This window comes from Cydia strobilella, chromosome 6 (genome assembly GCF_947568885.1).
Source record: "Cydia strobilella chromosome 6, ilCydStro3.1, whole genome shotgun sequence".
Classification (NCBI taxonomy): domain Eukaryota; kingdom Metazoa; phylum Arthropoda; class Insecta; order Lepidoptera; family Tortricidae; genus Cydia; species Cydia strobilella.
In genome coordinates, this window is record NC_086046.1 from 2,514,655 (window position 1) to 2,538,868 (window position 24,214).

The 24,214-nt window shown below is 39.8% G+C and overlaps 1 protein-coding gene across 1 annotated transcript in view; it reads left to right on the forward strand.

The window, feature by feature from the left end:
- LOC134742316 (mediator of RNA polymerase II transcription subunit 13-like) overlaps positions 1 to 24,214 on the forward strand; it is a 154,206-nt gene that overhangs the window by 83,228 nt on the left and 46,764 nt on the right. Inside the window, exon 3 of the mRNA XM_063675367.1 lies at positions 16,046 to 16,130. Within this exon, the coding sequence (XP_063531437.1) occupies positions 16,046 to 16,130 (85 nt within the window). The remainder of the gene's footprint in view (positions 1 to 16,045; positions 16,131 to 24,214) is intronic.

A 24,214-nucleotide genomic window follows, 5' to 3' on the forward strand; every position in this document is an offset into this window, starting at 1 on the left:
GGCTACCAATGCCGTGTGTTCACCCGTACGCCCGTACTATCGTTGCCACTGGCCTACTATGAACCCTATTTCAAAGACTTAAGGTGTATCAAGGGTGTATTTACAGTTACGGGTCGCGCGGGACTATACCGCGTGGGATACAGGTTTTATGCTTTTCGTTAGCATCATGGGATGGTTATGCGGATTGCAGGGTGTTTAAGTGGATTTTTGTCTTCTTGGGATGTAAATAAATGAAATGCTTGATATCGTCGACTATACGGGCGTCGCTTTGGATTGTCTTTATACCGTTAGTAGGGAGTAAAATGTCGCCTAGGGACTTGATTGTCATAAATGATTATTGTTCGGTTATGTGGATTGTGTGTGTGGGGGGGGGGGGGGGGGTGTTAAGGCTCGAGACATTCATGACCGTTATAGATATTTAATTCATTTGAAATTTCTCTCTGTTTTATGTCTTTCAATAATTACAAATACGCTAACAGTCTAAGACAGCAGACGGCAAAAGTACTTCAACTAGTGTAGAAACGTTGGTGGTAAAGCAAATCTAAACCAAAGAATGCAAACACCCACCCTCCGTAGCTCGGGCCGCGACCGCAACCCCACAACACCGCAATTATGGTTGGTCGAGACCCCAACTGCGGAACTCTCCAGTCACCAGGCTACGCCTGCTCTATTGTAGCTTTTGGCGCGAAACAAATGTTACTTAAATCGTCGAAGTTACACCTTCCAATCACACGTGAAAACGTGTTGGTAATGTAGACATCGCCCAACGAATGCAAACACCAACCCCCCGTAGCTCGGGCGACCGCAACCCCGCAATTATGTTCGGTCGAGTCGAGATCCCAACTGCGGAACTCGCAATTACCCGGCTACGCCTGCTCTTTTATGTCTTTTGGCGCGAAACAAGTCCGATATGAAAAGCTGGATCATATGCTTTGTTATGGGATTCGACGGGACTGAACTTTTACATAAAAAAATCGACGCTTTTTGAGTTTTTTTGTCGCTTTTTTTAGTGTCTCACATCTAAAGGCCTTTTGCCTATTTCCAATCATTATTTAAAGAACGCGTCCAATTCAACCCACCCATCTTCTGAACCCCGACACGCTATAACCAATTTAGCCAATCCAGACCCCAATAACCAAGAAAGTACACTGAATATAATCGTAAACGTATTTGACCCTAAAAAGCCTTTAAACCTTAAACAGCAGTCACGTGAATCAGATCAGACCCAGGAACCGTGGACACTGACTTTTCTTATCGGATACGGCTTATAACTAACACTAATGCCTTCTATTATAAACCTTTATAGCAATTATAACTCAAGTCTTAATTGCTAATAATTAATGAGGCCACTTCGCATATGCCAAATAGCAATCGTAAACAACTCACATTGTTGCCATGTCTAACTAAAATATAGTCTACTGAGATGGGCTAAAATATCATGGACGAGATTTACGAGATCACATCAAATAGTTAAAAACTGCATTGATTTTGCGTGTTAGACAGCGTAAATTTCTGATGCTCAAATACTATTCAAAAAATTTGAAACATGCTGTTAAAATGCCTGGGGAATGTAATAGTCTCATATAAACCACATTAAGGGGATCCCATGCCCCAATGACCTTCGATTTGAATCCCTTAGTTTTCTAATGTTTTTTGTAGCTTATCATATTAACAGCAACGGATTTTAGCAATATAGTATCCCATATTTACTTCAAAGTTCATTGTTTTCGAAATATTTGGCATCAAAGTTGAACAGTTTTAGGCCAAAAAACTGGTTTTCTGGCCATAACTTTTGTGTTAATTAGTTTAAAATTAAAACCTTAGACAAATTTTTAGAGACGTCTAAGACGAACCCAAATATGTAGATTTCGTATAAGTAAGATCTTTCACAGCAATCGAGATACGAAAAAAGTGTTTTTTTTGACAATGTTTAAAACCATCATAAATAAATAAGTATTCATTTTTTTCACAATCCGGTAGACAAGAATGGAGATAAAAGATTGAAGAACCGATAGCCGCTTGTCTTATAATTCTATATGTAGTGCAAAAGTAGGAGATACGATTCAAAACTTGTCAAAAATCGATGAAAACCTCAGGTAGCCCCTTAAAGGAGGAATCCGATGTACCATCGCCCACACAGTTAGATGACCAATCGTACACTTTATCTCAGGACATAAGACCTTCTAATGGTTAGTTAAGAGTGCTGTTAGCGTGCCACGTTGTCCACGAACAGGAAAGTCGTACCTGTGCCGTCGCGTTTGACGCCGTGCCAAACATTCGGAATAGTAAAATTTGTCAAGTTCATTAAGAGGGTCGCTACTCGCTCCGGTTCCGTTCAGATTTAACGGTCATTTGCAAACAGACTATCAGGAAGAATAACATTAATATTCATTCGTTACGTTCCCATTGATTTCATTCCAATCACTGCATTGTCAATGATAATGTCAATTTATTGATTCCCGCACGTCTCCTATCTCCGCTCATCACCGCATCAGTGGAAAGGCAGCCTAAGTAGTATTCAGGAACGTGTTTAAAGATCAGATCGTTCAGAGAAAATCAGAATAAAAATAACGTTCATAAAAAATTGTATACTCTTCATCTACAAAATCAATCGGAAGTTTTACTTCACTTGAGTGCCAAAATATCGGGTATTTATTGTAAATTATCTGTCAATAATGTCAATATTATCTTTTAGTTTAAGTACACATCCATATATTGTAATGAAGACTAGCCAGAAATTAGGGGAGTACGAGGACGAGGGAATAGAGGCGCTTGGTAAACAATTTCTTGTCTCGTAGAAGATTATGAATATGATAAACCCGGATGACAAACTTCTCAGGACGATCACGCTGTTACACTTCTAATCTAAGAAGCCAGAATACGTCTAGACGGTGTAATGTCAGCGGGCTAATTACCCGATTTGCGACGATCTAGCGACTTACGTGACGAGAGCTCCCTAAAGCTGCTTCATTGTTCACAAAGCTTCAACTCCGTCACTACAGACAGACCAACCAATAAAAGATTTGAACACAATTCTTACCGAAGTTAGAGCTCATGTTAAATCAGAGAACACTTCTGAGATGAGTACGAAGACTTGTGATTTGATACGGTTGTGCTTAGCGAACTTAGTAGGTCCTCAAATTGTGATACTTTGAGTCGAGTGAATTATGTTGTCTGTATAATAATGGATTACGGCGATTACTGCAGATTTGAACACATATGTATATCGTCAGATAAACGAGCTGAATTAATCAAATAATGGGATTTAGCCTCTAATCTTCAGGGGCTAAATCCTGTTTTCGCTTGAAATGATGTCTACTTTAATATGTAACCGTTTTCTAAATTGATTAAGGGCCAACGAACTCTGAGTTAACCGTTTTAACTCGGTTAGCATTACAGTTTAACCCTGTATAAACAGTCAACTCAGAGTTAGTTGACTAACCCTGGAACGCGTAAGTGGCCCTAAGAGGCTATTTACTCGTAAAGTACCTATGCATTTTTAACGCTTTTGACAAACGACATTTGCCCGAAAAAATTACACCTGATACATGTCTGAAAAAAACAATTTATTAATTTAATTTTTAGCGGCCTTTTCTTGAGATCTACATGGTTAAAAGGTTATGAATGTAATATGACACATTAGTGACCTGACCGTATGTTACATTGTTCATTTAACAGAAAACGACTCACTAACAACTTAAAATGCCTCAATCAATTGCGACAGAATCGGTACAAGTCTCGTTCCATTGAAACTCGAAGCGCAACAGGTTGTTTTGTAGACTAATCGTGGACGCAATTAAAGGCGTTTCTTTTAGCCTTCGCCTCGGCTCGATGCAGATCTTTTTGTATACGGCACATTGCTCAATTTAATTCGTAATTGGCCCTTAACTGTCGATTTCCAATAGACTTTTTGTAGCCGTTTAACGATTAGCGCCCTACAATTAAATGGCGTGACGGTTTTGGACTACAATAATTACAATTGTCTTTCTTGTAGAAGTCAAACAAGCTTGTATATTGTGGTTTTGCTTATTTCACAGCATGTTTATAGTTGATGCTAATTTTACTTTTATCACTATGCATAATTTAGGGACCCTTTCTCTAAAACTGACTGGTATAAGGTATAAGAGAAGAGAGCTCCATAATGAAGGGCGTTAAATTGTAAATCCCTCGTTCGTGTTGTTTTGAAGGTTTTTCAGACTTTTAACCAAAAAATCACCCTGGATAAACGTATTGACTCCCTTGTTTAAGACAGCGTTCATGATTTTTTAAGACATAAATGTGACGTGGCATTCCACAAAAAGGTCTTCTTTGTCGGGGACGTGACGCATATACCTTAGTAACCTGATTAAAAAGCTTCACATACCCGACACTTTTCTGGATTGATATTCTTATTGTCATTAAAATGCTGCTAAACTATCAAGTTTTAAAACAGTTTTTACTTTCTCGCTACCGGAGTAACCCGTTCCACCGGCTTGCCCTCGGTCAGTGCGACACCTGATCGGCCGCACATGCCCCAGCGGCCATTATTCGGACAGATGTTCACCGTTCACCTTAAAACTACGGTAGATTTACCAGTGTCACACGACAGTCGTTATTCCTCTACTTTCGAAACTTAAAATGAGCTCGAAGCGGGAATTCCTGATAATGGCTTTACACATGTCACTGAACTCATATATTTTGTTAGTGCGTAGAGAGTACTTAAAGTTTGGGATAATGAACTATCTACGAAAGGAGATTGATATTGAGAATGAGATGATATTGGCTTACAAATTTCGAGCCAAAACTTGGCTCCCTGGCATTCGCAGAAAAAAATAAAGCGATCGTAAGTTCTCCGGTGTAGTTGAAGCTAAAATAAACGGCAATCCTCGTTTTTTTAGAATGAGAAAAAGTAAGCTTTCGCATATTATGTAGAACTTAAATAAGGTAAAGGTAAAATCAGTAAGTTGCATGTAATCAAGAACCACCATCTTTCTATGGTGTTTCGTTACAGTCGATTTTACAAGTATAAACAGCCCCATAGCAGCGTGCGGGCCGTGTTGAATGGTGAGCTATGACTTATTTCACCTCGGGCGCCCAGTCGTTGACCCTCCCGCTGTCACGCCCCTAAGGACGGCTTTATCTCCTAAAATTTGGACTTTTACTCCTTTGTAAAGGAACCTATAAAAAGTTGTAGTATGAGAAAGTTATTACGTTATTAGATGTTTCTGTTAGAGATACTGGATCAGTCCGGGTTAAGTTAAAGTAGGCTTATGAATCGAGCAAAATACGAGCTTCTCCATGATTCTCCATATCTATGAGCTGACTAAAGAGAATTATTAAAAAAAAAACCTGAAAGACCGACAAAGATTTCAAGTGAAGGTCGCACACACGACTTATGTATAAAATATAAAAAGTCGCTGATTAGATTAGATTACATATTTATTCTCATAATATGAAATTACATTATAAATTATGCTAGACTAATCTACATGAATAATGAATACCCATACTAGACCCATATTGAGTATAGTAATTATTAGAACTCGGTAACGGAGACATCTTACATCTTTTGTGTAAGTTTTGGTGCCAGGTTAGATTTTAGGTGTTTCAAGAACATTATCTAATCCAAACATTATCTCACCGACGATCTGTTTGTGATGACTATACAGATAACGCTCGTCTTCCGCGCGGCTTGGTGAAGCCCTAGGGAGGAAAATATTATGTTTATCACGGGTAATAAATGTAGCATTTTGAATTACAAATCAGCTCTTGCTTGCGTGTTGGAATACTTGGGATTCCTTTCTTTCAACTTTGGCGTTGCCAGTCTCCTTAAAAAAAACAATATTTTTTTTGCTTTAATACGTTTCAGACACGGATATAAATGCTTTCACATCGCACTATCCCCTATGGTGATTTCATCTTTTTGCACCCTTACCAAGTTGCGCCAATTTATAGTTCAGTTCAGGCTTTAACCCTTTTTTGTTTTTCAAAAAATAACGATCCTCAGAAAGTTAAACTTGGGTTTAAATGTCACCGGCTGTTCCACTCGAACAAATAAATCACGCATGTGGAAACCTGCCGTTAGCTTGGTCAATTAGCGGAAAGGGCCGCGTAGGCGCAACACTGTGAGAAATGAGAATCCAATCGCATGCGCCAGCGCCGGAACGCCCGCGCGCCGTTCACCGACCGCTTTCCACCAAGGTTGCCATGCTTTACCAAAACATCACAGCTTTTAACCCTGTTCAGATGGCGCGTTTTCAAACCGAATCTAGTCATTTATTTTCAGGCCGAAACGTTTTGCCTCCTCCTTTTTGGTACGGACGGCTAAGGAATGGAATGCGCTCCCGCCATCTGTATTCCCTGATCAATATGTCCTCGGTCTCTTTAAAACAGGAGTGAATAGGCTGTTACTGAACCGGTGAGCTCCATCTTAGGCCCTGTCTTCACTTTCCATCGGGTGTGACTAGGGCCAATCGCCGATCAGTTTATAATTTAAAAAAAGGCCAAAAATATCTTTTTGGCGACAGCAATTATCTGCTGCGTCACCTGTCCCGGTCTGGGATTCAGCAGGTTCTCATGAAACCGGGCCTTTTACACGCGTTTGCGAGGTAGTCAAAGCTCGCTGCTCGAGAAAGTATGGCTTTTGTGTAATCCGATATTGAAAATAAACCTCTCCTTACACCTTCCAATAGTGTCTGCAGTGTCTGCATCTGGACAAAATTATCCAGTTACTTTGGCAGCTAAAGCGACCTAGAAACTTGCGTCCTACCTACCTAGAAAAATACTGCTCCTTAAGACTACAAACGATCCACTGGTTTAACATAAGTGAATCCAAAATGATCCCCGAATAAATAAGTCTATCCACTTGAGGCCCGCATGCCGTCTGATAGTGTGTCAATCAGGTGGGAGGCTTCTTCCGCTTGTAGTTTCGCAAAACCGATAAAATTATCTAAAACAAAACAAGATTTAACAACCTCGCACTTTAAAGCTCATTATTTCTCTATGAAGTTGTCGAGCGTAGGTAGCTCACGCGAAGATTCGCCGTTACCGTTAAAAGCGTCAGCTCCGGCCCCTCGAGCGTGTTTCCCTTTCAAATTGTTACGCGTCCATTGAGCGGCGCTACCACCTCTTTTATATACTCTTAGCTATGGCGAGAAATGTATGCTGCGCTCACGTCCCAAAGCATTGAGGCCGTGGGAAGAGTACTTTAGAGGAGTTGTCATAGATCGTAACATTCGTAACGGTGCGGTGATGCGCTTCTGTTGGTGTGTTTCCCATTTAAATACATAAGATAGGTTAGGATATAATATTGTTTCTTCAAATCTCTTTGGAATCCAGTCATTGAACGAAGAAATATAATTTCTATTTGGACTTTAAAACATTTATTTGTAAATATGATTTGTAGAAATAAGCCTCGAAATCGATAATTCAATTTCCTGAGTAAAATCAGTTATGGTCAACGATATAAAGTTCGTGAACTAAATTTCCAACCTGATTCTACGTATCATTCCAATATTATGATATATTAACAAGTTCTTCCAAATATATTTCCGCGACTAACACTAGAAATATCAAAACAATTTTCAGTGCAGTGTGTTGATATGTTTTTAATTGCACTGGCTGCATATCTACAGCCGACCGATCTAGACCGTACAAAATCCACAATAGTGGTCAGAAAAACTCGCAAAATACAACATAGTTGTAACTTGTGATGTGATGTAACTATGCATCGTAAGCCTGCGCGGGGTTGTTGAACGGCAGTTTTATTAATAAAATGCGAGTGACGTGTATCGATGGGCGCGTATCGGATCGGGCTATTATTGATGCGCGCGCGCCGCCGCGCCGATCGGCGTGTGCGCAGCGTTGAGTCATCTTACTTAGATCCGATTGGACAGAATTAGAGTAAATTGGAGTTTAGAAAAAAAAATCGCAATAAGCTTTCGTTCTCCGGCAAAACTCTTGGCAGTATTTGCGTACAGATGGGTTAGCAACTCGACGTCCTGTGTTTTTAATAAAAGGGAAGAGAAGCATCTACTTAGTGTATGTATCTACTTAAGATCTACGCCCTAATAGAACTGAAACTACATTTTTACTATTGCCGCATCGAAATAGAAAACATCAATGCCTAATACATCTCTATAATCTACGTGTGAGAGATTCAAATCCTTTTTGCTGTTGCGTGAATTCGTCCGAACGGCGTAAGGCAAAACTCGAAGAATATTCCTTATGTTCGTCTATCATGTATACACGTTAGACACAGTTCCCACCGTTCGTCTATATCAGTATATCGTAACTCCGGGTGTCTTGTAAACCCGAAGAACATTTCCTGCATTCGTCTATCACGTACCTATACACGTTAGACCTACACACCGGGCGTCTTGCATGCATAACATCTGCGCGCTGCGCAGCTGCCCGGCACACGACCCCTCTCGGCTTTGTTTCAATACGGTTGAGGGTTAAACATTTCAATTATGGACTTTAAAAACTACTGTACTCAATAAACAGTCTTTGTCCGCTTATTGTGAATATTTTACGTTAACTTTGGGAAGCGTACGGTACAATATGTATATTGATTCCGGATAATAAGTTGAAGTAACGTCACAGACACAGAGTAACTGTTATTAAAAATTTATGCTAGTAAAGTTAAACCACTAAAAGACAAAATTCTTATTAGAAATTATCCAATCTAAAACGATCATCTTTTAAGCCGGATCGAAACATGTTTAAGATCACGTCGCTGCGTTTATGTCTCCGATCCTGATTCCCTCCATATCGGGCCGCACCGCACGTCACAAACACGTGGGCGGGCGCGAGCGAGACAACACAATACACGGGAATGAGACAGCAACACGGGGAGGGAGCGCACGCGAATTGACAGATTTCCACGCGCTCGATACGATCTTGAATTACATTAGTGTGGTGAAGTACCAATAGGGAAGATGCATCCATTTTATTCATAACTTGCATAGTTTCGTGTTCTTATGATAGAGAAATGTGGGATGGTACGTACGCAGTACCCACAGTGTTAATGTTAATACGAGGTTAATAAGAAGCCCGTTAACCTATTTAATTAATTTAGTTAAAACGCGCTGTAAAAAAAACTGACAGTCATAATGTACTAGTACTGATGATGAAGTGATGATGATGATGACTATGACTATGTCCTACTGGGTAGGCAAAAAAAAAGACTCGTAAAAACTGTCGTTCGTTCGTTGGATTTTTATTACATATAATGTAATGAATAATGAACGTATTTTGGCTTAAAAACGTATTATGAATAAAACTATGAAAACTGATTATATTGCGTATATTGAATTTGCCGAATCCCGATCCCGACGTTTCCGAACCCTTTACAGCGTTCGTGGTCAACGGGTGACTGAGGAAACACTACAAAGTGCAAAAATACCCACATACAAAAAATAATGAACCATCATAGACTATAAACTTTAAGGCTGGTTGTACATGCAAAATCGGTTCATAAGGCTAGTTATACAATACAACTATTTTCAAGTAAAGATATATATATATTAGGGATGTACCGACTAGTCGCCGACTAGTCGGGAAAGCCGACTATCCGGCCACGTTTGTAGTCGGCGACTAGTCGGCGACTAGTCGGCAAAATTAGCCGAATAGTCGGCACTATTTAATCTTCAGGAAAGATAAGATTTTTATTTCAACTCTTTCAATTCTACTCTAACAAAAACAGTCTTTGATATTCTGTTGACGTTGAGAATCTCAACATTGAGAATACTTTGAGAATACAACGTTGAGAATAACAACTTGAGATTGGCTGGCCGCTGGAGCCGATATAGCCGCCGGTGTCGGTGATGGTGTCGGCGGTAGTTGCGGCAGAGAAATGGAACAAGGTGATGAATCGCTAGATTTAATTGCAGCGGCCAGCTGAGGCATTTGGTGTTTGTGTTTATATTTGATATGATTTAGTAACGAGCACTGGGTGCACCTCACTTTATTTGCATCGCCTTCAGCATCTTCAAAAAAAGTCTACACTCGCGATTTCCTTTTCGACATTTTTCGTATTTATTAAGAGCACTATATGTATTATTTATTTAAACAGTTATTACAATTTCTTGTTTTCGCTATGAAACACGAAAGGGCGACTAATAAATCACGAAAACTTAGGTAGACAAAACTAGTCATACGTAAACATGAACGCAAGACTTGTGCTGCCAGAGGGCCTACCGCGAACCACGTTCGACGTGTTGCATCCCTGTCACACTTACGTACTAATTTACAAGTGCGACAAAGACGCAACACGTCGAACGTGGTTCGCGGTAGGCCCTCAGGAACGAGGCGACCGAAACGGTTCCGATTGCATCCAAACTCTGCCGAAACCAATGATCGGCCAAGCCGACTAGTCGGCCATCTGAGCGCCGACTAGTCGGCTAGTCGGCCAAATCACTAGTCGGTACATCACTAATATATATATATATATATATATACGCGATAAAGCTACCAAATAATTATTAGAAAAATGTAGAGAGCAGTTATTTCTTAACACAATTTCTATTTAATAAATGGGATAGAACTAAAAAAGTAAGTGGCTTGACCGTTACGTCACCTTGTGCAGTTTTCATATAATTATTGATATAAAATTCAATAGGGTATATGACTGTATTAAAAATAAATTGTTTTACACCATGCATGAATTAAAGCACCAGAAGATTAATAGAGAAACGTAGACAGCAGTTATTTTTATTTATTTAAACCTTTGGGAAACAAACAGCCAAAAACAACACACATAGAAAATCAGATAACACATTCACAAGCCACACAGTTTCCACTAATGAATGATAACAGTTATGTTGCTCAGAATCTAACATTAATAATACAATCTAAACTTAATTTAACATTAATACAATTTAAAGCATGCAAAACTCAAATACCTAACTTGAATTGTTGAAGACAGCATTTAAACGTTGGCAAGTAGATGATAATGGAACTAATGGATATTATTTTTATTATTAGCTGTATTTTTTATTGCAGAAACAAACTGTTGCAATGATAAATGGAATATATCTATATCAGAAAATGTTTCATTATAAGTTCTACACGCTCTAGCTAAGAACCTATTTATTGCATTTAGACACAATTTCTATTTTAAAACCCGTATAAAACTATAAAGAGTAGGTAATTTGATTGTGACGTCACATGCTAGTGTTTCATATAAATTCCATAGTAGCAAAATCGTTTTGACAGTTCGAAAAAAAAAAACTGATTTGATTAGTAGGTATGATATTCCTCCCATTGTTACCTTCATCTTTATTTACCTAGTAGGTACAAGTACGCTCTCCTTACCGGTTAGTGAAGTCTGAAGTTAACCTCGCTCGGCCGGTTGTAAACAAAGCGCGTTTTCCGCGACGTTGCCGCTACGTAGCTGTCAAACGTTTTCTATTTCTCTTTTTAGGACGTTTTCCCGACGTATTGTCTGAAGTGTCTAAGCTTTGTACCGTTTGAATTTATACATCTCTTTTTCATCTATAATAGAAAATTATCTTTGAGTCTTTGAAAAACTGCTTTAACCTCTTGTCTGTGTATGGGATCCGAATTTTTAATATATTTTTTGCATTTTTAACTGGTTCCATCGTTCCAGGGGTGTTCCAATAGTTGACGAACGCAAACGAAAGTAACGCTCAGAAACTTTTAAAAGAATAAAAAATTACGTTACTCGATCGCTCCTCCAATATCATTATTCCATAGATACAAAATGTTGTACATGAGTGGCTGAATGAGTGAAAAAATATAGTACACAATATAAAATATGATTTCAAATAGCGCATAGCTGCTACGATTCTCTAGCTAGGTCTAACTAGCTGTTTCGCCCGAACGATTGAAAATCAAAGGAAAAAGCAAAGCCAGGTCGCATCGTGCGAGCGAGACGCACACCCACATCGTAATGTTGTCGTGCTGTCGCACTCGCACACGATAAATCACTGACTCGCCACTCACCGCGGCTAGTCGTAAACTAACATGTTTATCGTCTACACCCATTGCTTTAATATTCTTAGCGCTTCTTTAATACGTGATTGTCTGTTTCTTTGTTGTGGATCCAAAAATCTGTAAACTGTGGTTTTCCGTCAGAGAAAGGTTCTTATGCAGTGGAAAACCCCAATTATACTCTCTAGTTTAGAAACTGTACTTAAATCACAAGCGGTATCGAACCTTTAAGTCTAAGGAGAGACTTCGCCTCCTTGTGTGTGTTCTACCGCTTGTACAATGGGCTGTGCTCTGAAGAATTGTTTGACATGATGCCAACGGCCGCTTTCTATCACCGCACCGCTCGCCATCGGCAGGGTGTTCATCCTCACACCCTAGCACCTAAATGGTCGCGTACTGTGCGGTTTAAGAGGAATTTCCTCCCGCGTACGCTTCGGCTGTGGAATGAGCTCCCTGCCGAGGTTTTCCCGAGGGGCTACAGTATGGGGTTCTTCAAAAAAGGAGTGTACAGGTTTTTAAAGGGTCGGCAACGCGCGTGTAATATCTCTGGTGTTGCAGGCGTTCATAGGCTACGGTAACTGCTTACCATCAGGCGGGCCGTATGCTTGATTGCCACCGACGTGGTATAAAAAAAAAAAAAAAATCGAACTAAAGGAACTTTCAAAACTGTTACCACAACGTTTTACTACGTCGTGTAAAATATAGGTAATAGTATATTTATTATTTATATCCAAAGAAACATAAACAACAACGTGGGAATAACCTGTAAACAAGAAAACCTTGTGCTTAACTTGAAAACACGTGTAAAACATGTGTTGCTCATGCTCATTGCAAACCTTTTCTCAGTTTTCTCCTTGCAACACGCGCATCTCCACACACTACAGGAAGAATTGTGAGGTGATTTTAATAACAAAACTTCCGTGAGACACAGACATATTAAACATATTAATAACGGGTCACTCACTTATCATCGGTACGGAGTGAAACATGTCGAGCGTTTTCGACTTAAAATACGTGAGTAACCCGTTATTAATATGTTTAATTGTGAGGTGAGACAAAAAGGCACGAAATTCGAAATTTGTGTGGGAGATTGATCCTTCGCGCTTACATTTCAAATTGGACGCCTTTGTCCACTGTCAAAGCGGGCTTGCCATAGTATAAGTGCAGCATTTCACCTCCCGTATCCCATGTTATTATCAGATATCGGTAACCATTAGCAGCGCTCCACAAACAGATTGTTGATTGCGCGATCGTCGGAGGAGGGCGCGGGCGGCGCGCGTCTCCTCGCTATCGATCCACGCAAGGTCGCAGCGCCGCAACGAACATGCGACCTTGTAGTCCTTGAACCTAAATAATAACAATTACGTCCCTTAAACACAACGGGATAAACATCTTAACTATGCCGTGCAAACCGACGCCCGCAGACTGTCGGAAAACCTCGAAAATGCGCAGTCCCCGTCAACAGACGACCAAAAGCGCCGTACCAATCGACAGGCCTATTAGAATGACGCTTACGCTTAAAGATAATAAATTGTATACAAAAGGGAAGCCAACATACGAACATTTCATGAGTGCGAAAGAGACAATACTACAAATGAAAAAACGCGACCACTTTTGAGCCCTATAGCGGCCGCTTGCATGTACAAAAACGTAAGGTTAGCGGACTGGAAAATACAAAAGGCCGTCAGGAGATAAAGTGGCGGATTAAGAATTCAAGTAAAATTATTAGACTAACTTGCACTCCTAAATATATTATGTAAACCTCCTTGCAAAGTTACTGTTACATTCCGACCAATCTCTAGAGCCAAACCGCAACTCGATCGATTATATGACGAGAATCGGGCCGTGTATGTATAGTGCGCCAGCATCACGGGATTATGCTAAGACTAGAACCTAAAAAATGGCACACTTTCAGTCCGCCGCTACTTATCCATTACCACAATCCTAACAACTACATTTAGCTTAAACGTCATTTAAACAAATCTTCTATTAAAAGTGATTTGAAAATAAGAATTTGAACGACATTGTCGCGCAAGAGTAGATTTATCCAGACCGTCCTTGATAAAAATCACACTAATATCGTGCATAGAATCCCTTGTTTAGAATGTATTCTAACTTGCTCGGGTTCCAGAAATCCGTACGGAACAACATTTTCTCGCTAAACCGCAGAATCGCAGCACAATCCCGATCCGACAGACGCTTTACCCAACAGAAACCTAGATTACCCCGTTATTATTGAAGTACCGATTCTCAAACGATCGATGCAAAAATCCTTGAGTCTCCGCGATGGCACGGCGCTTCGTGACCGGTACTGCTTACCACTTCACAAAACACCTTTATGTAAGAGCCTATTATAATCAGAACTCGAGATTCATAACATCGAAAGTAATACTTGCTCTGGACTGCCTATAGCAATGCTCTTAGTAAGCTTTCGTGAATAACCGAGTACGGTAAGCGTACCGTTGGTTGCGTTAGCGGCCTTGGTCGCTGGTGGTAACTGCAGTGCTCTATAGCGGTATCTGTTCTACGCAGCGAACGTTCCACTTGATCTCCATTAAATGCCGTTACGCTAATTCTAATTTGAGGTTCCATTATAAGATCTACGTCTGTTTCGTTCAGTAATTACGTTTATCTTATGGTTGGGCATGTTAAAACGTTTTGTCTCTTTTTATCGTGTAGTGGCAAAAATCTTACTTTTATCGCCCGGTTAATATCATAGATCCCCGGATTCCTTGTGAAATAAACATCAATTCTTGTATTAACACCCACCCTAACGTAGAACCAATGTATTTCCTAACGTTTGTATTCATAATACCGAGAACGTGACGAATCTCTACCGTATTTATGTAATGTAAACCAACGCCTAAACAACCGCTTGCCACCGTTTACACTACTTTACACCCGCATTATCGTTTCTCATTAGCACTTTGATAAACCGCTCATCAAAATGGATTCAATCTATCGGGCGATTTTCGTAATCGATAGGGCGATAAAGAGGCGAACGCGCGATAAGATACGCGTGCTCTAGTTCAGCGGTCGCACCTAGAGCAAATGTCAAGGCGACTTGGAAGCTATCCAGCCATAGGAAAAATACGCCGAATCATTATCATACCTCTACACTTCAAAGCGGATAATTCCACTGAAAAGGTCATGTACTCATGTTACGCTTAGCGTTGATTATAAAGATCGGACCAAATATTATGGTCCGCAAAGAATTCAATGTCAATTATAATGTCAACGGAGCTTGCATGTGTGTCCGCGACAAACACAAGCACGTGCGAGTTCGGGCCGATACGTCACGCGTCGCCCCGCCCCCTAAGAGCGGGACGGCCGTACCGGCACGGAGCGGCAACGCCGCCCGCAGTTTTGTTTTGCGTTACACGCCGGTGATAGGCCGAGTTTGTCTTCTGATTGCGAATGCAACAGCTATTTCAAGCGCACCTCGCTGCAATACGGATTTTATCGCTACCATTGTTGATAATTTCATGTCTGTCTTGACCTTCGATCCATGTTAATTGATTCTATGCGATGCATTATAAATGCAAAATAGGCTGACAATGTTTAGCTGAAGTGACCTTTGTTTACTATCATTGTACCGTCTCTTTACGATAATTCCATTATCATTATAGGGTTTTTCCGTCATAAGAATCACCATCAAAGCACAAGCCGTCATGCAAATTACTGCCTTTACCATTGACGACAAAAGCCAGTCAATGTCAAGGGGACTCGCGTCAGCATATCAATTCACCATGTACTTACGGTGACCACATTTAGGGTTCTTGCTAAATGGAAAATTCTATAGCGTAAGTATTGAACAACCAATTTAACTAGGACCCGAAATGGCGCAACAATCGCGGAGCGTGATGTTACCTTAATTTGTTTGCAACTCAGATCATTTGAAAACACAAGTCGGTTAGGTTTGCAAAATTTCGCAACGAGTGCAACGAAAACATCAGGGTCACAGTGACTTTTAACCTTTTTCCCTAAACCGGCTTTTTCAACATGATTGACCTATAAAGCTGTTACGCTTCTTACTTTCTCAGCATTTGACCTAGTTATACTTTATGTTCCTTGGACTAGTTACTAAATATTACCATTTTTTTATTTACAGAAGGCGACCAAGGATCGTGGGAGAGTGGACTATCCTACGAGTGCCGCTCTTTGCTCTTCAAGGCTCTCCATAACCTAATCGAAAGGTAAACATCTTTTAAATATATTAGAGCTTGACTGGTAAAACTTGTTGCTTATCTTCGGAGATTTACCTAAGCACCATGGTTATAAACAAAAACATCTTTGCTCAGAATTTGACGATCTTGAAAACTAAAATCGAAGACATTTCAAAATTTTCATATCAGACGAATGCTGGATAAGTCTTCCCAAGGATCTCTAACTTCCTGGGATTTTAATGTCAATTATTTTTTTGGGGTCTCAAGTCATTTATGATTTAGGCAACTTTATTTGCTATTCGCTCTTAACCTTAGAATATAACCAAACGGAGTAGCCATTAACAGGCGTTCCCCTCTGTCGAAAGTAATAGGCCAATGGTCATACACGATGCATGGACTGACGTTTATCTGACATGGCTAATATGTACGTGACGCGACGTGACGTGACAAGTATGACGTTACGTATACATTTGACGATCCCCTCCCCCGCAAAAATTGGCAGACTTTTTTGTACAGCAAACTACAGACAAGGCGTCAGACCCGTTGGTTATATCCTCCAAGCTCTCAAAAGCGTTATTATTCAATATTCTTATTAGAAAATATGACTAAAAACCACATAAATCAATTTAATATCGTCTGGTGTATGAACGTGCTTAAGATACGTTAGGAAGTAGGATGTCGCCTTGAGGACATGTAATCGAGTAGTAATTTCTAACCAACTGACATAGAATAGCTGCAATTATTGGAACCCGTTTCGCAGCATTCTTCCACACGTCTATAAAACGAGATACCTAACCACCTTGGTAACGTTACTATAAATATCGGTATTATAACCGTTTATATTTATATTACGTTTCTTTTATAGTCGTTTCGTTTCAAAGACATGGTTAATTGTTCATAACGCTATACAGAAGTAGTGCTTTCACTCAAAATAGCCGCTAGTCGTCGAGTTACGGAAACCTACCCGTACTACAATAGAATGTAATCAATGTATTTTACCAACAAGGCTAACCATTTGTGTCTGTGAGTGAAGACGGATAGCCAATAGCGTCACCTGGATTTATCGCCAATGTCTCACTAACGTCGCACGCGCAATTTGCGACGGTGCTACGATTGATTAGACGTTCGGCTTTGTTTTGACGTTATTGATTATCTATATTATCGGCTGGTCGCAATGCAATTTGTTTTACTTTGTCGTTTTTATTTAAAGATTTTTGGCTACCTTAACTACCTACATACCATATTCGAAGTCGCATCAACTTTTTTTTAATTTATTGCTTCGTCTTCTTACATTTCTTCATCGATATTCTCTTCATACAGTGGTTAAGCAGATCTCTATCCTTCCATGCACCCCATTTTAAGTACCAACTACTGTCAAATATATCCCGCTTGAAAAAATGTTAACTACCGTGGTGGCCCAAATTCCATTCGATAATTATCTCTTCCGTATCAAGCTGTTTGACAGCAGCTTATCGCAAACCGCAGTTCCTTTATAATCGCGTTTCGCGGCAATTAATCGGCACCTGGCAGCTGGTTGAGTGTTCTCGTAGCTTGCGCGGGCGCAGGCATTTCCGAATAATGCCAGCGTAACTTGACCTCGTTATCATAGTACCATACACATATTTTATAGTGCCCTATAAGCTGTAGACGGTGAACCCCCATGGCTCCGCCATTTGGAAAAATTTCTAAAAACTGGAGCGAATAAAATCCATATAGTGATCGAACCTGTGAGGCTACCGCGAAAACCGAAATTCGCAAATTGCGGGGATCTTTCTCTTTTACTCCAATGAAGGCGTAATTAGAGTGGCAGAGAAAAATGCCCGCAATTTGCGAACCTTGATTTTCGCGGTTATATAGCCAGACCAGCTCACAAATTTTCACGAGAATCCGTTGAGAAATGCGTCTTGTAAAGGAGGGGGCATTCCAGAAAAGTGTCGGGTACCTAATTATGTGACGCTATTTTTTTTACACTTCTAATGGAGCTAAAAAGCCGATATTTGGCATATAACATTTGATAACATAGCTTTAAATTCAATTGTATATATAATACAGATTTCTGCAGGTTATTAAGGCAGCTGCCATACGCGTCACCCCGACAGAGAAGACAATTTTGTGGAATGCCCCAGGAGAACAACCGGTCTTGAGAAATAATTTTTGATCCAAGCTGAAAAGGAGACGCTTCGCACGCTAGGTCAATTACTGGAGACTTCTATACTGGTTTACTCAGCAACTTTGTAAGCTATTAGAATGATTGTGCGCAAACGCATCGTTCGTCGACATTGTTTCACCAAGGTCGTTGCATAGCCGGGCATTCTAAAGTCATTTTTTGCTGACCGGTGTACTCGTATCTATTCGCAAACGTGCGGCCGTGAACATGTCCTTAGAGTGATCCCAAGATCGTAAAAAATAGGTAGCACGTAGGAGATATAAGATGAAGAAAACAGGTAATCGGAACGGAATGCATGCTTACTTGTTCGTCTAAGTCACGATGTGAAAAAAGGATAAAATGCCCTTGTTGTACTTATATACTAGGTCGTTTATGGCAATATAGAGTTGTAAATAACCAGTTTAGAATATTTCAATGTTACGCTGCGTCCTACACATTACTGTTTTTTGTTTGTCTCATAATTTTGATCCACACAAACGATACTTGCGGTATTTTGATCTCGTTCTGTTATTCGGCGGATCAATTGAAGTTTTCGGCGGATCACTTGCGTAGATAGTATACACCTGCCCTGACTATAATTTCAAACCGCACAACGACTACTTAAAATTGATAGTCGCTAAGTAATCATTATAAAGACGTGTTCATAAAAATCTCAATCGCTCATCACTTCTTTTATTACCTACTACTGTGCTCAATAGATGACGTTAGCTTCTTCGTTTCCTTTACTGCTACAATCTGTACGAAGTTTCAACAAAGTAAACTTCAAAAACCACTGCGGGAAGTTCAACCATTTCGGAGTATTCGCAACAGACTTCCAATGTTACCAATCTGAGAGCGACCATTTGATTCCAAGGTTACCTTGCGAACCCACATGGCTCCAGCCATTTTGATAAAATCAAAATACTAATCGCCAAAATTCTATAGAACATGCTCACAAAATTTCACGAAAATCGATTGAGAAATGCGACCTGTAGCGGAGAACAGCCTTTATGACGGACTAACCAGAGGACTACCGTCTAAAACCTCCAACGAGTGCCGAATCCGCCTTGGATGGGGTGCCGCAGGGTCGCTATCAGCATTCGACCGCATGCGTCCCGGCGGGCGGCCCGCAGGCCGTGAGCATTTTGGGTGCCCTTGGTGCGTAACCCGTCCTGTGAGCTAAAAACCGCAGGGACTCCCCCGGAGCCCTGCGCAGCCCGCTACGGCGGAGGCAGCAAGCGCGCATAGCGCCTGGCTCTGCCCCCAGCCCGTCGTCGGCGGAGTGGATGCGCGTCAGGGTCGTTCTCACGCGCACGCTCCGCTGCCTAGCGGAGAACACCCCGCAAGCTGGACATACAATGGCATTTTATCCCAAGCTGAAACTTCTCGCTCGGTCAATGAGAATGTTATCTTTATCTATCTGTAATCCCTATAATGCCCGATAGCAATATAGATTTAAAAAGATTAATTGCACATTTCCAATTTTTCATTTGATCTGCCAACGCTATAAGGATTATTCAGCTGTCTGAAATCTGAATTGGAAACAGATGCGCCTCTGTAATTTTATGCTCTCTCGTTTATTGACATTGCACGATGGATTTGAAGAAATTTTTGTAAACTTTGTCTATGTTTTAACTAAGAGGTCAGCGAGTTTATTGCGAACATACCGACAGACAGATGACTAAATAGTATAAAACAAAGTCGCTTCCTGCTGTCTGTCTGTCCCTATATATGCTTAGATCTTTAAAACTATGCAACGAATTTTGATGGGGTTTTTTTTAATAGATAGAGATTCAAGAGGAAGGTTTTTATGTATAATACATCAGCATTGCACCCGTGCGAAGCCGGGGCGAGTCGCTAGTTGGTTTCTAAAGTGTAGCGATAAGCTTTATTTCAAATATTAGCAGGTACGCATCTCAATGATTTACAAAGCAAACATATAATAGGTATAGGTATGTTTTTTTTCGCCTAAATCTGTCTATACGAATCTAAAGTCCTTTTTATCTTTAATTCACATATAGGAGACACACAGAAACATGACAGTCATCACACGTGTATAAAACACCTAACAAACTAGATCGGCGCGGCAAGCACTAGGTATCAGCACTAATTTTGATCATTTATCGACCTTAATCCACTGCAATAAAGCTTACGAATGTCTAACTGTGTCCACGATGGTACTTTCAGGCTGCGACATTTATAAACCTACCTTATATAGACCTTATTGTCTTCACAATAAAGTTCACTGATGTCTAGCTGCGCCGACGATGGTACTTCAAGCTCCCTGGCTGCGGAATCTGGCAAGAACGAAATCCGGACGGGTCGTCGACCCCGTCGGCTCCTCAAAGCAACAATGCGCTCGATGTGATGTGACCGTTTCTGCTATCCGTCGTTCACGAGGGGGTCAACCAGTTTAAGTTTGATCTCTGATACACGTAGGCTGATTTGTAGACGAAATACTTAAGGGTCCCCGGCAAGCTCGGATCTCCATACAAACGTAGTTCCGCTCTCATTTCAATACGAGTATCTAGTTTGCTCTGAAACGATGTACTCACAATAGGATAAGGTCCATGTCTGTAATTATTTTATGTAGCTTCAGATTACCATAGTAAAAAAAGAAAACGACTAAGTTTTTCATCCAAAACTTGTTTTTGCTCTATTTCCATTGTTTTATAAATTGGAGCTATATAAACTAATTACAGACCTAGATATACGTCATGTCATTGTATGTGCAAAGTTTCATTACAATCCAACACGTAGTTTTAAAATGAGAACGAAACTCCGTTTGTATGGGAAGGCGATTAACACCCAATTTTTGTCTTTAAAATGGTGCAATGGAAACTTGCTAAAATAAAAAATTAAGAGGCTAGTATTTTTAACCAATCTCCTAAAATGTAAAGTATGTACTTATATTTATTTTTTATTTTTTTAAGTTACGTAAATAACAAGCACGGCACTAACGCAATTAAAACTTCATGTATTGTAATAAAAACTGTTTGGCATACCAATAAAAAAAAACCTATTTAGCTCCACCGATGGTCAAGAGTATAGCAACACATACAGTTCATACATTTACGGATCAGATCAAGATATACTAGGCCTAAGCTTGCTGTCGGAACTAAACATTTGTGAATAAGTTAGAATTTTACGATGCGCACCAATTAGTGATGGCGAACGTTTCGTTTTTGTTTCGGGTTCGATCGATTGTTTTTGATAGAAATTACTCATTTAATTAGTATCACATTATTCGCATTCCATGCCGGTTTCAGTACCTATTGCACTTGCGACTGTCAACTATTTTCGATGTCTGAATGTCTGATTTATTTGCCACGCTTATTTTATCTTATCACTTTGATTTTATCATATATCAATTTGACTATCTGAAGATATCTCTTGAAAAAATATTATTTTTGGTACCTATATATACTTAAGTCTTAAATTGCGCCTTAATTTTCATTGTGGTTTTACCCTTTCCCCGCATCTGTCCTTTGTTGTCCTTGCACAATAGCTGTTTTTTTTGCAAACCTTTTTTCATGGCTGAAAGGGCAGGAGTAACTCCTGGACCAAAGCCTTCCCCATTGATCCCGCCCGTTCCGATTCGATTTCCAGCAGTTGTTGAGATATATAGACCACCCCTCTATCTCCGCCACTGTTTTATATAAGCTTTGGAATTTTTCATTAAAATAAATGCATTACATCAAGGCTCACACTACACCACAGAATAAGTAATAGTATTATCATACAGAACGGCCACGCACTTCCCCGCCCCGACTCGTATTACCTCGCCCCGCGGCAGCAGATTGACAACCTTTTGCCGACCGCTCAGTACTGTTTTGAAGCAACTTACTCACACAATGACGCATGCCGCGTGTACAGACGTGCCGTTCGCACATAGAAACGCAAGTGATTTTTGATGTATAGCGTGTCCGACCTGTGATTACACTACAGACATGCTAACTAGTTGCTAGTATGTATAACAACGATATTAATTCCACCGTCTAGGTCGGTACGAAGCTCTCCGAAATAAAACACCTCTTTATTTGCAACAACGCTTGACGGCCAGACAAATTATGGGGCGATATTATCGCCAAAACAAATTTGGAATACCTTGGTACAATGTATATTAAGTACTGCCATTTCGCGCGCTTGATGTATGTGTTTAGCAATTATAATATATTTCGTAACTTTCATACAGAAGTATCTTGTATTGAGGTAGGTATTGATTTTACTGTTTTCAATAGGTCAATGGTCTGCTTTCTGCCGTTTCAATAACGTACTTGGACTTAACCTACTTTTCATATTGAGTATTTCTAAGATTTTCTACGGAAAAATCGAAAAATTGCTTATTGTACAGTCAAAAAAAATTAATTTGAAACCTTGTCACAGTAAAAATTAATATGAAAGTCGCTAGAGACCTCATACTAGTGTCACCGTGACAAAGTCCAAAATGGGTACGAAATTAAATTATTTGACTGTACCTAGTGTAACTATAAAATAAATAAATGTGGCGCTCTCAGGCGTAGAAAACAAGTATAAGTCATGTGATGTGTTACTAACGCAATCCCGTTTTTAATATAGAATTAAAATAAATTCTTGTAATAATAATCATATGTACTTGTACACTCAGCGTCAAATACCTACTCTGTAGCAGTCCAAGTGGCCAAATAATTCGCTTAACCATACTAAATAAATGGTGTACCGAACTATTTGACTACTTTGGTTGCTACAAAGTATTTGACGCTGAGTGTACTAGAACTTATTGCTCAAGTAAGTCGAAACGAAACATAATTCGTAATTACAATAATATTTAAATTGTTGAGTACGTATTTTTTGCGTGTTCATATGCAACATAGTACAAGTTACTTTTGGAAAGTTCTTATTTATAAAATATCTGTCTGCGTTCCATATTAATAAAATATGTAACTTCTACAATCTCTTATCTCGCCACAACATCATCCCAATTATATTCCATCCGAATAGAGTTTAAAATCGAATGAGTCTAGTTTTTGCGAATGTCAGACCTCGGGAAGGTCGGTCCGGGACGTCTCGGGGTCGGGGACCGTGGACACGCGATGCGATCCAACTGGCACAGACGGCGTCAAAAATATATACACAAGTTTAAACCTTATTTCATTTTAATAAGGTGCTTTATATATGTACTTGTACATGTAAGGTTTACCGAATTCTGTAGCTTGGTAAATATGGAATTATATTTGACATGGCATTCGATTCAGACGGGCGTAAAAAGTGCCTTTGCCGTACGGCCAAAAAGAATAGCTGATTATGTGGCTGAAATCGGAAAATACCTGCAATGCAGTATATCGAAATCGAAACGTGAATATCGAAATAATGACATCTAGTCATGAGTAACCCAAGAAATTCTCATTTCTGTAGTAGAAAGAAATATTAGAAAGTTAAATAGTAGATTGTGTCACAAGGGAGCAAAATGACATATTTACGGCGTACAATGGGTTCTGAACGAAGCGAAAGATTCTAAAATAGAATCCTGAGCGTAGTAACGTAGTAAGGTATTCAAGTGTTAACGCCCAAAGTGGAAATAATTGTACCACCATGTGACATACTGCTTTTCACATCACTTATAAGGAAATTATTATGTACCAAAAAAATAGTATGCAAAAAAGAAAAAAAATGTTCTAGAACATAAAAGTGTCGTTCTACGAAGCATTTCCGCTACATACCGGGAAACCCATATATGTTATCGGCTACGACGTAGCGCTACGATCGTAGCTCAGCGGCGAATGTGTTAATTGTTGACACTTAACCAATGCTGGCACTTTCAACCAAATTTTACTAATTTGACTTTTCTCCTAAAGATTAAAAATATACTAGTCCTCTTATTATGCGCCTAAACTTACTGTTACTTATAGATTATAGAAATTATACAATACTAGCTTCTGTCCGCGGCTTCGTCTGATGATAATGATGGATAAAAACTAGCCTAAGTTTG